Source organism: Engystomops pustulosus, chromosome 5 (assembly GCF_040894005.1).
Source record: "Engystomops pustulosus chromosome 5, aEngPut4.maternal, whole genome shotgun sequence".
Lineage (NCBI taxonomy): Eukaryota > Metazoa > Chordata > Amphibia > Anura > Leptodactylidae > Engystomops > Engystomops pustulosus.
In genome coordinates, this window is record NC_092415.1 from 126,660,539 (window position 1) to 126,677,947 (window position 17,409).

The 17,409-nt window shown below is 43.0% G+C and overlaps 1 protein-coding gene across 10 annotated transcripts in view; it reads right to left on the reverse strand.

Moving 5' to 3' along the window:
• Nucleotides 1–17,409, reverse strand: part of TMEM245 (transmembrane protein 245) — a 757,127-nt gene that overhangs the window by 81,051 nt on the left and 658,667 nt on the right. For 8 of the 10 annotated variants that reach the window (XR_011855834.1, XR_011855837.1, XR_011855832.1 and 5 more), the window contains one exon: nucleotides 2,743–2,937. The exons of 1 other annotated variant lie outside the window; for it this stretch is intronic. Coding sequence is in view for 2 of the 9 variants with exons in the window: in XM_072152981.1 (XP_072009082.1) it covers nucleotides 2,743–2,937 (195 nt within the window). In the remaining 7 variants the exon portion in view is untranslated. Of the gene's footprint in view, nucleotides 1–2,742; nucleotides 2,938–17,409 lie in introns of those variants that run through there. One more of the 10 variants, XM_072152984.1, reaches the window with a different exon arrangement.

Sequence of the window (17,409 nt, forward strand, 5' to 3'; positions counted from 1 at the left end):
CCGCAATCCTCGGCGTTGGCAGTATATGACCAGCCCCAGGGTCAGACTCGGTCCCAGCCTCCACCAAGTTAACCCAATGTGCCGACAGCGATTTATAATGGCCCTGCCCGGCAGCACTCGTCCACGTGTCCGTGGCCAGGTGGACCTTGTCAGAAACGGCGTTGGTCAGGGCAAGGATGATGTTGTCTGACACGTGCTTGTGCAGGGCTGGGACGGCACATCGGGAAAAGTAGTGGCGGCTGGGGACCGAATACCGAGGGGCGGCCGCCGCCATGAGGTTTCGAAAGGCCTCGGTCTCTACCAGCCTATAGGGCAGCATCTCCAGGCTAAGCAGTTTGGATATGTGGATGTTGAGGGCTTGGGCGTGTGGGTGGATTGCACTATACTTCCTTTTGCGCTCCAGCGTCTGGGGTATGGAGAGCTGAACGCTGGTGGATGCTGTGGAGGATCGTGGAGGCGAAGATGGGGTTTTCGCACGGGAGGTGTTTGGGCCGGGGTCCTGGGCAGGGGGCTGACTAGCAGATGACACAGGGGAAGGAAAAGTGGTGTGCCCGGCCGGAGGTGAACGGGCTTGGTGCCACTGAGTGGGGTGTTTAGCATTCATATGCCTGCGCATACTGTTGGTAGTTAAGCTAGTAGTGGTGGAACCCCTGCTGATCCTGGTTTGGCACAGGTTGCACACCACAGTCCGTCGGTCATCCGGTGTTTCTTTAAAGAACCTCCAGACTTCTGAAAATCTAGCCCTCGCCACGGGAGATTGACTACGTGAAACATTTGGCGCTGATGCACCAGCTCTGGCCCTGCCTCTCCGTCTGGCCCCACCACTGCCTCTTCCAACCTGTTCTCGTCGAGGACTCGCCTCCGTCTCAGAAGCACTGTGTCCACCCGGCCTATCAACCCAGCTTGGGTCTGTCACCTCATCATCCTCCGATCCCTCAGTCTGCTCCCCCCTCGGACTTCCTGCCCTGACAACAACTTCACCACTGTCTGACAACCGTGTCTCCTCATCGTCCGACACCTCTTTACACACTTCTACCACTACGTCAATAATGTCATCATCACCCACAGACTGCGACCGGTGGAAAACCTGGGCATCGGAAAATAGCTCAGCAGCAACCGGACAAGTGGTTTGTGACTGTGGGAAGGGTCCAGAAAACAGTTCCTCAGAGTATGCCGGTTCAAATGCAAAATTTTGCTGGGAGGGGGCAGACTGGGGGGAAGGAGGCTGAGGTGGAGGAGCTGGAGGAGTGCTGATTTCGGTGACATGGGTGGACTGCGTGGAAGACTGACTGGTGGACAAATGGCTAGAAGCATTGTCTGCAATCCACGACATCACCTCTTCGCACTGTTGTGGCCTCAACAGTGCTCTACCACGAGTCCCAGTAACTTGAGACATGATGAACCTAGGGAGTGTAGCTCTGCGGGGTTCCCCTGCTCCCTCATCAGCAGGTGGTGTCTCACCCCGCCCAGGACCACTGCCTCTGACCCCTGCAGTAGTTGGACGTCCACTCCCTCGTCCTCTACCCCTAGCCCTCGGGTTAAACATTTTCCAAATTAAAGTGTAAACTTGTAATTTTTTTTTTTTTAAACAAAATGATGCTATCCTAATGCTATGGCTAGTTTCTAACCTACACTGAGAGCACACAACTGGATTTTGTGCTGTGCCTGATGACTTAGTGTTATTAAAATAAATAAAATAGACTGTGCCTAATTCAAATCAAACCCCTAATAAATTGTCCCACTTCGGTGTTTGAGGTGGATATGTGTGTCACTAAGAGCTAAACACAACGGTCGCAAGTCTCCCTGCAAATTCCTCACAATATGGTAGTAGCTGCACTACTAGTGGCAGCAAGCCCAGCCACAAGCAAACCAAAAAAAAGTAAAATATAACGCTATTGTAGGCCTAAGTAAGATGTTGGGGTTCTCCTATGGATATTTTCTAGCCTACACTGAAAGCACACTGCTTTGCCAGATTACTTTGAGTTATAAAAAGAAATAAACATAAAAAAAAATAAATCAGCAGACTGTGCCTAATTCAAATCAAACCCCTAATAAATTGTCCCACTTCGGTGTTTGAGGTGGATATGTGTGTCACTAAGAGCTAAACACAACGGTCGCAAGTCTCCCTGCAAATTCCTCACAATTTGGTACTAGCTGCACTACTAGTGGCAGCAAGCCCAGCCACAAGCAAACCAAAAAAAAGTAAATATATAATGTTATTGTAGCCCTAAGAAGGGCTGTTGGGTTCTTGTAGAATCACTCCTGCCTAACACTATTCTAATAGAACACCCTAACGCTATCCCTGCAGCAGCAGCTCTCTCCCTAGCGGCATCCAGACAAAGAATGATCCGAGCAGTGCAGGCAGGGGCTAGTCTCTTCCAGGGTCACCTGATCAGGCCAGCCAACCACTGCTATCGACGTGTAAGGGTACCACGTCATGCTGGGTGGAGTGCAGAGTCTCCTGGCTTGTGATTGGCTCTGTTTCTGGCCGCCAAAAATCACAATGGCGGGAGTTGCCATTTTCTCGAGCTGGCGAAATACTCGTCTGAGCAACGAGCAGTTTCGAGTACGCTAATGCTCGAACGAGCATCAAGCTCGGACGAGTATGTTCGCTCATCTCTAATAAAAACATATGACTCGGCACTTAATAAAACTCCACAGCTTCAGCTAATCACATAGGATAATCAAAAGCGTTTAACATGGAAAAGCAGCATATTTTAGGCATTAATATGTTTTGCTTACCGGTTAATCTGTAATGGCAATGGCATTGTTGATGGAGTCTGAACGGTATAGGTTGGGCTTACAAGCATTGCACTGTAAATATTTGATGCAACAACAAGTATACAGAGAAGAATGGGTCCAATGATTGCTCCTTCAAGTCCTAAATAGTATGCACCTCCTGCCACTGCAAGGCCTGTCAAGTAAGGATGACCACCTCTGTGCAGAAACAAAAAAAAAACAAAAAATTTATATTATACATGTATATATGAAGAGTGCTTTTCAGCTATTCATTGTAGTGCATGTTTCTGAACAAACAGCAAGAGAACGTGCAAAGTCCAAAAGAAAACCGGCGCATGTTGATTAGTAAATGTTCCCCAATCTGTCTGTCTGCTTAGAGAGAGTCCCCGCCACCACAATATAATTTTACACTGACAAGCCTAGGAAGTGATAGGAGCTAAAACAGCAATAAAACTGAGTAAAATTGTAAGGGGTTAAAATGATCTTTATTGTGTAAACATCATTAGGGGATTGAATTTTGATCATGTTCTTTCATGGGCAAACCCCTTAATGCTTCTTATGCCCTGATTTCCAAGGAAAGGGGATTTAAAAATTATGCAATAAGACTCATCCTCATTTGCACAATATTAAAAGCCTTTTATGTAGCAAAAAATAAGAGCAGATCCTGTCAGAGGTGGCACACACCAGTATGTAAGTGTGCTGGGTTTTCAATCTTTCTTCCTGGTGGTAGATTGTCCCTTAAGTGAGGTTTACAAAATAATGTTTAACCCTTCACTCTACAATTTGTTAAAAAGTATATATCACAATATTCACTTGCATTAGACCATGACGAGTTAAAGTGATAGATATACATACACCTTGCTGACATATACAATCTATGTTGGAGTAAGGGATGAGCTACTGTACATTGCATCAAGCCTAAATATATATGAAGACCATATATAGGGACACAGAACGTCCAACACTACAAGACACACCTCTACTATGACTATATATGACAGACAGACAGTGTCATGGCAGCTGGTACCGAGAGGCTGTTACATCGACAGCTAGGACAGCTGGACTTCTCTCACTACTGAAACTCTTGTGCTCTCACATCTTAGACACACGGAGAAGACACAACAGGTGTATAACGACATATGAAGAGCTAAGGGAAAAGATGGAAACCTCCCGGCCACCACCAGAACATATTCTCAATGAAACACTGACATGGACACGTGACTGATAACCTGTGCAAGTATCTTGTATCCTGGATTCTGCAACATGGATGATGCCAATAAAGGAGACTTTTTATAAGTATCATCGAGTCCTTCTGGTGCCCTGTGTGACATATTTCGGGAATAATCACTTTGACACCAAGTATAGTTATTTGTATCAAATTACATTTAACAATACATAGAACAATAGAGAGAAGATCTAAGAATATTTTACACAATTTTTAACCCTTTACTTTAATTTAACTAAGTTTAACAGCTGTTTTAGCTCTTATCACTCCTTAGGCTGGTCAATGTTAAATTTCAAAATGTGTGCAGGGACTTCTGATTTAGGGTGAGATCACAGAGCAACTGAAATTGTGTACACCAGGACTGATAGAGACAAGTTGGAATTATAACTGTGAAATGCTGTATTTTTGTTAATAACAGTGAATTAGAGAAAGCGTTATTTTGATATCCAGATTACATTTAAGAATCTTGCCTTCGTGGGAATAAAGCTTTAAGTTAATTTCCGGTAACAGGTTTCCTTTAATTTTATCAAGGTTGTTAAGACTGGCATCCCCCATGTTTTCATCAAGTTGATCATTTATAGAATATAGTTTATATGGGAAGAAACAAGTATTTATTTTATAGCCATCTTTTCTGTACCAATATGTTACTTTGATGACAAATTAGTTAGTTTTATTGTTATTGTTACAGGAGCATGGTCTGACCAAGATATTGAATATATAGTAGAGTGGGATATAGAAGGTATTTGTCAGTTGGGAAGAAGTCTATTCATGTTTATGAAGAAGTGTGCATAAAAATGACACGTCCATGTGGTGGTTTTTAGAAGTAGAGTCTAGAAGTAGAACCAGAATCTAAGTATGGTTCTACTATTCTGGTTTTACTTCTAAAGTTTATAAATATGTTTAAGATGGATTCTTTCGCTTTTCGTTTTGCATAAATCAATGTTATCACATAGGGCAGTGATGGCAAACCTTTGAGATGCAGAGGGCCCAAACTACTTCCAAAACTCACAAAAGTGCCGATGCGACAATTTAAACTGTAAATTATTACTCCCTGCTCTGTCACATGTTTAAATTGTATTGGCACCTGAGGACACCTATAAGGAGAAAAAGTTTTGGTTATCATTGTAGCTTCCTTCTAGGGTCCTGGGCCTTGGACTGCAAGAGGCCTTGAGTCCTGTCTGGTGATTTCTGCGGTGGGGTGATGGCGTGGGTGCCCATAGAGATGGCTCTGAGTGCCACCTCTGGCACCCGTGCCATAGGTTTGCCACCACTGACATAGGGTATGTTATCATTTGTGCAATATATTATGATGTTTCTTTAGTTTCCATCTACAACCCCTTCATGACCAAAGGTCACTGGTGCCTGCAACCATGTCAACTTTTGCTGTTTTGTTACACCAGGGGTCAGGAACCTTTTTGGCTGAGAGAGCCATGAACTCCACATATTTTAAAATGTTATTCTGTAAGAGCCCTACAATATGCACATGCCTCCCAGTAGATAGGTAGCCACAGTCAGGGGCATTGTTAGGTCAAAAGATCTTTTGGCCGGTGCCCCGGATCTCCCTGGGTCAGCAAGACATTTGTCCCGTTGCCCAGGCATCCTCCTCTATCTTATCACGATCTGCGTCCAATGGACATAGATCATGATGAGAGTGTACACTGCTTCCTCTGCAGGACCTGTAATGATGTCACGATCACATGACCAGCAGGGGGAAGCAGTGCACAGAGCTGCCTGAGTGAGGTGAGAGGGAGAACTGTATGGGCACATTACAGGGGGCTGTGTGCGAGGGACATTACAGGGGGGCTGTGTGTGGGGACATTACAGGAGGGCTGTATGTGTGGGGACATTACAGAGGTGCAATGTGTGGGGGACATTACAGGGGGATGTGTTTGGGGACATTGCAGGGGACAGTCTGTGGGGACATTACAGGGGTGCTTTGTTTGGGGACATTACAGGGGTGCTATGTGTGGGGACATTACTGGGGGACATTACAGGGAGACTGTGTGTGGTGACATTACATGGGTGCTTTGTTTGGGGAGATTACAGGGGGGCTGTGTGTGGGGACATTACTGGAAACATTACAGGGGAACTGTGTGTGGGGGCATTACTGAGGAACATTACAGGGGGGCTGTGTGTGGGGACATTACTGGGAGACATTACAGGGGGGCTGTCTGTGTGGACATTAATGGGGACATTACAGGGGGGCTGTGTGGGGGACATTACAGGTGGGCTGTGGGGACATTTCTTGGGGTGTGTTCACACGTGGCAGTAGCATGGGGCCTCGGTTTGCTCACACACGAGTTTCTAGTGATGGTTATGTGATGGATAACGAGTACCAGGTGTCTTGTATTTGTTTAGATGCAAACATGTGAGCGCGGCCTTACAGTGATTTGGGAGAGTATTAGGGGCAGCAGCAGGATAACACTGTCAGGGTGCAGTCACACGTTGATAATACAATCAGCATTGAGGTGATTTTAGGTTCAGTTTTGTTAATTCAACAGTTGAAAGACCTGATCTGAACGGGTGAATTTGAGTTTGAAGAGAAACCTGTTCCACAAAAGTTAAAATAACAAAACTGCACCTAAAACCACCTCAAAACTGATTGTGATGCATTTTTAACTGCAGCATGTGAACCGACCTTCAGAGAACAAAGATATTGGGACAATGAAGGACATAAGATGTCTGTGTGGTGAACTCCACAGGAAGTAGAAGTGGTGATGCCTAATAGTGAAGTGGACACGTCACCAGCAGTCACTGTATGTAACACGTAGGGATTTCTCCTGTGTTTCTGTAGCTGTATATACCCTCGGTAACGTTGTTATTGGCACAACCAAATATGAGAGGATTATTGTACAGGAGGGGGTATTACGGAAAGTGCGATACACATGCATTGGGGCCCGTGCCCCAGATCTTTTACCACCCTAGCAACGCCCCTGGCCCATTCAATGTTTTTAGTTATTTACATATTCTTTCAATACATTGTATCTCACAAAAACCACTGTGTATCTTTTAGGCAATCGATCTCTCTCTATATATTTTTTTTGTTGTCCTCTTCATAACATCGATCTTCATTTGTGGTCCTCATTTTATATCCATGTAGTACAGATAACCGGTCACGACTATGGGTCATCTATATATAATAAATACTAATGCCAATTTTCCCATCCTTTACTCAACAGTCAAATTCATAATCCCCATTCTGTTTAGCATAGTTCCTCTTTGACACTCTAGCGATCTAATCTCTCACATACCTTACCTGGTTCCAGCGGAGATTTCCACACAGAGACCAGCATCTAATGCGCATGCGTGGTCCACACGTGCAGCATCATCTCCAATTTGCCATATAAACCCGCAAAGCCGGCACGGATGCCACACACAGTGTCCACGCCGGCTCGCGATCTCCTACATGTATGTAACACTACTCCTATCCTTAAACACCAAAGGTGTTTTTTTTTCCAGAACACTGATCTCTTACCACCATTCTTACAGATCTCTTATTGGTTTGTACCAGCCCCGAAAATCTCAAGGTAATCTGCCCATTGACAAAAAATCTCAAGGTAATCTGCTCCAGATTTATCTCATAATTTTACCAGTTATTAATATCCACACCTTATATTCCTTAAAAACACTTAGGTCTGCTCAGTCACCCCTCAGAATAATTTCTCACTTATCTGGGACAAACCATTCAAAGGGAGAACAAGGTAGACATATGTCTATAACATATTTTATATATTTCAAATACTTATTTACAATAGTCTGTGCGTTTATTTCTATATAGAGTTTGCTGTATATATATTTCACTTATTTCATCAAGAATTTTCATTGCATTGTATACTTTTGCTGAATCAAATTTTATTCATCACGACTGTTAGAGAGACCTAAAAAAATATTTGATGTACAAATTGATATAATTTATAGCATTTATCATTTTTATCATTATTGTCTTTTTATCCTTTTAGACATGTTTTTATTGTATGAATTGCCAGATTCACCTCTAATTTCATGATATTTATGTTTTTTATATGTTCTTTACATTTTATATTTCTTGTTAAAAATATAGAGATTGTGCTATCCGACCTGAAGAAGGAGTCGAGTAGTGCGGTATCAGCTTGATTTTTTCTTCTTCATATTGTATTGTTCTCCTCTGATACTTACCCTAGTACCGGATATCAGGTTTCCTGCAGCAGCTCTGTTGTACATTTTATTTATATACCGTATATACTCGAGTATAAGCCCAACCGAGTAGAAGCTGAGACCCTTAATTTTAACACAAGAAACTAGAAAAACCTGCAGCGGCCGGGCTGTGCCGACGGAGCTGTCGCGGACCTAGCGCTGGCCTGAAGAAAGAAGAGGAGCTGTTGTGGACCCACCGTGAACATGGAGATAGAAGAGGAGATGCCTGGGCAGTCCGAATGTTGAGTACTCAGTTTATGTAAGCCGAGTAGGGAATTTTCAGCGGCTTATACTCGAGTATATATATGGTATGTCATATATATAATATATATATATATATATATATATATATATATATATATATATATATTGTGCTCCACTACACCAGTCGACCAACAGTTTTTTCAAACGGCGCATCTATGATGCATAGTGAGCATTCACACGGCACTGGGTGGCTTAGATCCAAGTGCTACTTTTAGTAACAGATATACGATCGTCTCCAGAGGATATGACCACTTACGTTTTTTGATACAAAGTGATTTATCAATATAAATGCCATTCTGAAAACAGAATATCACAAACATATAATATACTTAGTTTAACATAATTTGACATGATAATAATATTTGGAGTACTGACATTATATAGATCTCATCTTGTTGATGGCTGGCAAATTATGGAGATAGAACTACAAGTACAGGGGTAGCTGAAAGTCAAAAAGGCTTAATGTTTGCACTAAAACTATGGAGGCCGAGTGGGACCAAATTTATAGGAGCGCATTTGTGTTTGCAGTGTTATTTGCAAGCGATACCATAGATGTTCAATGCAGTCATATACAATGATGGAAAAGGATTTTTGGCCAAAAGAAATAGGATAAGGCGGAGGACTCCCAAAAATATTTTCTAAGAGATGGATTTACAGCGGTATATTTTCTTTAGCTAACTTATTCGGATGAATTTTGATGTTCGTATCTCATTTAGGAGCAAAGGATTTTTTTGTGTCATAAGATGGTCTCATTTACTTTGTTTAGGCCACTGGGCGAGAGTGTATTTAGTTTAAACATCCAATAAACTTCCCGTTTACAGAGCATCTGGAAATGATTGGTCACCGTGTCAGGGAAGTGATCTATCGGCATGATGGTGATAGGAAATTGCATTTTTGGGTGGCATATAGCACAGTGCTTAGATACCCCCTGTAGGAGGAATTTTTTATTTACATTTTCACCATGTTTATTTAAGCGACTGCGCAAAGTCTGCACTGTTCTGCCCACATATTGTAAATGACATATATTACATTTTATCAGATAGATTACATATTTACTGTAACAAGACATTTAGTTTTTTATAGTGAATTCTTCTCTTGTGTTAGTACAAGTGAAGGATGATCCCGTTTTTATAGATTTGCAACACAGACATTTAAATTTTCCACATTTACTCACATATCACTTTTCTTTAATTGTATTAATTTTTCTTTGTTGTCTCAAGATGCTAGGGCAGTGATGGCGAACCTTTTAGAGACCAAGTGCCAAAACTGCAAACCAAAGTCTACGATATAATCGCAAAGTGCCAACCCGGCTTTTGAGCCTAAAATTACTGACAATACCACTTTAGAAGGGACATATGATAATGCAGTATGATGAACATTACCAGTACAACAAGATAAATACCATCATACTGATAATAAACAGACCACTAAAGAAAGACCAACATCAGCAATTATATCACAAAGCAGGAGAAAATGCAGTGAGGAACACTACCGCCAAACAGTAAGGAACACTACCGCCATACAGTGAGGAACACTACCCCCACACAGTGAGGAACACTACCCCCATACAGTGAGGAACACTACCCCCATATACTGAGGAACACTACCCCTATATACTGAGGAACACTACCACCATACAGTGAGGAACACTACACCCATACACTGAGGAACACTACCCCCATATAGTGAGGAACACTACCCCCATACACTGAGGAACACTACCGCCATACACTGAGGAACATTACCCCATACACTGAGGAACACTACCCCCATACAGTGAGGAACACTAGCGTCATACAGTGAGGAACACTACCGCCATACAGTGATGAACACTACCCCCACACAGTGATGAACACTACCCCCACACAGTGAGGAACACTACCCCCATACAGTGAGGACCACTACCCCCATACAGTGAGGAACACTAACCCCATACAGTGAGGAACACTACCCCCATATAGTGAGGAACACTACCCCTATACACTGTGGAACACTACTGCCATACAGTGTGGAACACTAACCCCATATACTGAGGAACCCTACCACCATACAGTGAGGAACACTACACCCATACACTGAGGAACAATACCCCCATATAGTGAGGAACACTACCCCCATACACTGAGGAACACTAGCACCATACAGTGATGAACACTACCGCCATACAGTGAGGAACACTACCCCCATACACTGAGGAACACTAGCACCATACAGTGATGAACACTACCGCCATACAGTGAGGAACACTACCCCCATACAGAGAGGAACACTACCCCCATACAGTGAGGAACACTACCCCCCATACAGTGAGGGACATTACCCCCACAAAGGAGGGTGGGGAGCACTGAATTACAAAGTTACATGGAACCAGGCAGGTGAATCAAATGACCCCATATACAAAATACCAAATAAATAAAAACAAGAGGAAAGGACAAGGCTTCAATGCAACAACATAAAAGGGAAAATCTTTATTTAGTAAACAACAATGGGAATGCATAAAATAGACTGAGAAGCATCTCAGAAAAGATACAAAAAAGAACGCCAGGTAATATGTCCTAAAATACATAAACAAATGTAAAATGTACAATATAAGGGACCCAAACATGTAATGAACAGTAATGAACGGCAATGGGTGTAAAGTAATAATGAGGTAGAGCCCTTATATAGCTAGCAGGTATACTGTAATAATGACAGAGGTCACAGACGCCAAATGATAAACATGGATAAACACATACAAATAGTGCAAAATGAGTGGAAGCTAGTGTGACCAAGAGGAGGACATGATATTACCTGGCGTGCACCCCGACGCGCGTTTCAATCGCAGCAGGTCTTTGTCAAGGGATCCCTTGGCATGCTTTTTTGTATCTTTTCTGAGATGCTTCTCAGTCTATTTTATGCATTACCATTGTTGTTTACTAAATAAAGATTTTCCCTTTTATGTTGTTGCATTGAAGCCTTGTCCTTTCCTCTTGTTTTTATTTATTTGGTATTTTGTAGTTTATCAGTAAGAGGCCTTCCTTTGGCTACATTGGTCGATATCACTGTCACTAGATTCTACAACTGTTACACTGTGCTTCTTTTGTTATTTTTTTGTATGACCCCATATACACTTGAGAGAGTGTAAGGCAGCACTAGTTAGCACAGAGCAGCCGACAGTGAAAAGACCACCTTCGGCTACCGCTGTACTTGTAGTTCTATCTCCGTAATTTGCCAGCCATCAACAAGATGAGATCTATATGATGTCAGTACTCCAAATATTATCATGTCAATTATGTTAAACCAAGTATATTATATGTTTGCGATATTCTGTTTTCATAACCAACTCTTTGAATGGCATTTATATTGATAAATCCCTTTGTATCAAAAACCGGAAGTGTTCATATCCTCTGGAGACGATCATATACCTGTTACTATGAATAGCACTTGGATCTTTTTAAAAATTATGAACCAGATGAAACGGCCGGACCTAGCGCGAAACGCGTAGTTCTATTACAAAAACGCCTTTTATCCATTTATTTATTTTATTCTTACCATTTTTTTTAATAAATTGTTTCTGTATACAAATAAATTGGAATTTTTTATACTACAAACTAAGCCTCCCAGTGCCGTGTGAATGCTCATTATGCATCATAGATGCGCCGTTTGAAACGTCTTTTCAATTGGAGTTTTTCCTCGGAGGATTGACCCCGAGAGCTGCACAAATTGACCCCGAAAAACACAAATGCTTCTCAGAGTTGTTAGTTATATGACTACTCCTACAATGTACTATCTCATACAGGATACTCCCCTTCTCCCCCACTATTTTTACAGTCGACCAACAGTAGCATGTTCAATCAATTTTATTGTCGTATTGCCTGTGCTGTGTAATGTTTATATCTCTGTGACAGTATTCTCTCTGCTGTAACAGCCGGGAGAGAGGCACGTCCATGTGTTCTGATGGCCGGCGCACACTCTGACGTAATCAGGGGCGACACCGCTGCATCATAGTGTGCAATGGCCGACAGAGCGCATGGACGTACCTATGCGGGCTAATACAGAAGAGAGAAGAAAGAAGAGGAGCCGCACGGAGCATTGGGTAGTCTCACCAACTACCCGATTCTTTTATTTACACGTGTATAAGCTGAGGTGGGGTTTTTCAGCACATTTTCTGTGCTGAAAAACTCGGCTTATACATGAGTATATATGATAATATGTATAATTGGATATAATTCCACACCAAACATAAAAAAGGGGGTAGACAAAAGTATCAGAACCATTTGATAAATCGTGTGATGCTTCTCTAATTTGTGTAATTGACAGCACCTGTAACTTACCTGTGGTATCTAACAGGTGGTGGCAATAACTAAATCACACTTGCAGCCAGTTGAAATGGATTAAAGTTGACTCAACCGCTGTCCTGTGTCCTTGTGTGTACCACATTGAGCATGGAGAAAAGAAAGAAGACCAAAAAACTTGAGGACTTGAGAATCATAATTGTGAGGAAGCATGAGCAATCTCACGGCTACAAGTCCATCTCCAAAGACCTGAATGTTCCTCTGTCTACCGTGTCTGGTGTCATCAAGAAGTCTAAGGGGGACTGGGGCTACACAACTTCAAAGGATATTACACAGCAGCGGTCCTAGCAGGAGTCCTGGATTGGTTCCACACTAAGCAGGGAAAGCTGTGAGTGAGTCTAGAGAATGTGCTCTCTCCATTCCCTTGACCACACTTCCGTGGTCCCCTACATACCTAAAACATGACCACCATTGAGCTAAAGTGCCCTACATGGCTTCCGAAATTCTGAAGCTACTTAAACAAGCTGGGAATGCCTTGTGGCTATTCACTGCTGATGGGCCAATTACTTTAGTAGTGGATAATCTGGAATTCCCACACAGGGTGAGTCACTGACTTTTGCACGACCACTCAGTGACTTTTGCCTTTGGATGAAATGATAGAGGGTAAGACTTGCTCCACCAGAAGGAGGTGGGAATAAATGCAACTAACCCCATTTGAACAGATGGGCGTATCAATGTCCCCGAATCCCTATGCAATTTCAGCGCTCTATGACTTACTTTTGGACAGATGGGACATATCGGAGCTACCATATGTTAAAATGGGGAAACTGGAGCTTTGGAAAACATTTACTGAGGAGGAGTGGTCTAAATCCTTTGAGCTATGCTTTAGACTTTCAATTTCTCGCAAAGCTCAGGAAACAAGCTTTAAAATCCTCTCACACTGGTATTGGATCCCTGCTTAACTTCACAGGAACTACCCCTCATGCCCCAGTGAATGCTGGAGACGCCGACAAGCTCTCGGAAGCATGACTCACATTTGGGGGCAGTGCCCCCTGTTGTGACCCTGTTGAACTACTGTCTTAAATCTCATTTGTACCTTAACAGGCATTAAACTAAACAATGAACCTGCTACCCTTTTGATTAATAGGTTTTAACTTGCAATACATAATACCAGACAATCACTGTTGGGTTATGTGTTGATAGCAGCGAGAACATTGATACCACACTTACGGAAATCCAGTAAGGTACCATCTAGTTCATATCTCCTCTCTGAAATTTCTATGTTACATAGGATGAAAGGACTCACAACAGACTCTCACCAAACCACTGAGAAACACATTAAGACCTGGGGGCCATGGCTGTACTTCAGAAACTCCCCAGGATATGTTTCTTTTGCGTGAACACCTCGTCGAAATCACTAAGTTAAAGGAGCCCGAGAGAAACAGCAATAATCTGTGGACCCTTCAACTTCGGTCCCTACTTTCCTACACTTATCCTCACCCTCACTTCTTAGATACCCCTCTACATTACAGAGATTCTGCCACTCTGCGAAAGTTTTTTTTTTATTGTTCATTCAAATTTTTATTGCATGTATGATCTAACTATAAGCACAAGACAGCATATGATCTTTAACAATTTTTTACTCCAGTAGTTTTTGTCACTCTACATTACCAAGTTGATAATGCTATGTGGCTGATGAAAGGAGGATGCTAGCTCACTTTCCAGAGAAGAACGGATCCGGCATGGGCCAACCCTCTGCCAGGGGCTACACAGCTTCGAGATCCTTTATCTAGCTAAACTTGTTGCATTTCACAGTTATGTGTCAACCACGTATTATACCCATGCGCCAGCGTGTGTCGGGGGCTGTTTGATGTGTATCACTCGCACTGTAAAAATGTAATTTGTACTTGTTATCTCTTTCCTGTTTAATAAACTGAATGATAAAAAAAATATATATATATAATAATAATCTTTATTTATATAGCGCCATCAAATTCAGTAGGGCTCTACATATAACATTGTTTTATATAAAATTAGGAGACAAATTACTAAAAATGTGAAAAAATATGCTTTCTGTTCAATTTCCAATTAAAGGGGTTTTCCAATTAAAGGTCATGTGAATTGGGCCTTACCTGCTGATTAGTGTCTCAGTGATGAGACCACCACAGATCACGAGAACGAGGGGTCCGATGGGGTTCCCGGTACCTCTGTTAGACCCCTCGTTGCTCCCCAAGATTAATGGAGGAGACGTCAGGCATGTCAGTTCTACTCCATTCATCTCTATGTTACTGATGGAGATTGTCAATATATATGGCACATCTAAAACACATTGCTTTGTGTTCCATCAAAGGAAAGTCTAAAGAAATCAGCCAAGATATCAGGAAAAAAATTGTGTATTTGCACAAGTCTGGTTCATCCTTGGGTGCAATTTTCAGATACCTGAAGGTGAATTATGCGTACAAACCATTATTCCCAATAACAAACAAGATGGGAATGTCCAGCCATTATGCCACTCAGAAAGGATAAGGTTTATGTGCCCCAAAGATGAACATGCTTTGGTTCAAAATGTGCAACCCAAGAATAAAAGCAAAAGATTTGTGAAGATGCTGGCTGAAGGGGACATGTCTTGGCCTCGTGATGCGAACGGACACACCTCGTCAAGCTCCAGCAGTGTACTCTGCATTCATCCTGCCTGCCCAGCCCTCAGCAACGGCAAGCACTCTGAACATCCTCTCAGGAGGTCAAAGATTCTGGTGAATCCTGGCGGAACATGGGTACCTGCAAAATGGTGCAGAATAAGGATGGGAAGTCTGGCGGCCCCCCTATTGCCGTAAAAAAAAACATGGTGCCGCGGCGGGAAGCTGGGCGCATAAGGTGCCAGTGCCCATGGAAAAATTTTCTTGTGCCGATCAAGAGGCGAATCCCTCTGCCTCCCTTTTTTTACTGACACCTGCAAACTGAGCCATATTACCCCCAGCCTGTCACACTTGCTGGAGAAACCATACAGGATCAAAATGAGGATGATAGCAGCAGGGCACAGCCATTCATACCTGTGGGCCTTGCATGAGATCCCAGCAGAACTGACCCCAAAGGATCTTTTTACTGCCATTTCATACTGTGGCTCAGCCGTGTTAACCATGAACACCCAATTTGGTGGCTTGAAGGAAGATGTGTCATTACACACCATGTTATCCACAAAGTCAAAGACAGAATACATGCAGTAGAGGACAGGGTGAGTGAGCTAGAGGATCACCTACCATCAGTAAAATGGGACTTGCAAAGAGTGATTTATAATGTTTCAATGCTGGTTAAGTCAGAGAACATAGAATACAGGCTGCAAAGGAACAACCTACACCTACTGTGGGTACCAAAGAGACTAGAGGGTGCATATCCAGTGGATTGTTATAAAGCGAGGCTCAGTGAAAAATTTGAAAACAAGGTTCTTACACCTTTATTCGCAATCAAGTGTGCTCATAAGGTGCCCACCAGAGCACTACCTCCAGGAGGCGCTCCAAGACCTGTGCTAATGAAGATGTTACACTTTCATGATAGGGACAATATCCGCTGGCAATCCAGGGATCACAAAGACTTCACCATTGGGGGCAAGAGGATAGCTATATTTCCCGAATTCTCAGATGGTGTCCAGAAAAGGCGATCCCAATTCATGGACATTAAATGACAACTGTGTGTGCCCTATGCAATGCTATTCCCTACACACCTGAGGATAACTGCTTTTGGAAAGGGCAGATCTGTGTATATACACACATATTCTCATTCTGGTTTACAAATACTACATTGTCCCCATTGTGGCACCCACAATTACTGCCCCTTCAATGTGACCATCCATGCCTAACAATCAGGGCCAGATTAAGGGTGGTGGGGGCCCCGGGGCGCAAACTGGTGGGGGCCCTTCCAACAATGTTTTTGGAAGTATATAGCCTTCCAGCCCCCTGTAGTATATAGCCTGCCAGCCCCCTGTAGAATATAGCCTGCAGGGGTCATCACACCACGTCTCCAGTTCCCAGCACTTTAGTCAGATGCTGGACGCAGGAGATGCGGTGTATTGACATTACTGTGTCTCCTGTTTTTAGTAGTGAAGGATGGAGCTGACAGCTCCATTCCCCACTACAGTACGCGCCTCTATCTGCATCCAGAGGGGATGTAGATAGAAATGAGAGTGCAATGAGCTGCCCAAGCAGCGGGACAAGAGTCAAACTGATCCGGTGCATGGACAAAAAGATCTAGGGCATCGGCCCAGAGCTTTAAGCCTAGCGATACCTTTGATTAAATAGCTATATTTTGGGGTTACATATGCAGCAAAACAGTAAACATAAATGGGGGGCGGAGGTAATTGGAGACTCTCAGAAACATGTGCATATATCACCCCCCGGTTCAGGTAACAGAACAGAACTGCCAGGAGTCTCAGAATCTATTAACAGAGTATAATCTACTAATGGCTGATCAGAATCATTATTTTGTCAAACAAAAGTATTTTGAGCGAGGGGAAAGTGCAAGCCACTTCCTGTCCAGTATAGTTAGAGCTCAGGATAGGTCCCCATATATCAAGAAAATAGTGGAGAAAGGGGCGTTCCTATGGTGTAGTACCCTCCGTTAGATAATATAAAAATGGAGTAGTATTAAGACTACTAACTTGGCAGGGTTGTGCTGGCAGGCACAACTCTGAAAATCGCATGTGTTTTTTTTATTAGAGTCTTCCTGCAGCCACGCTCTCGG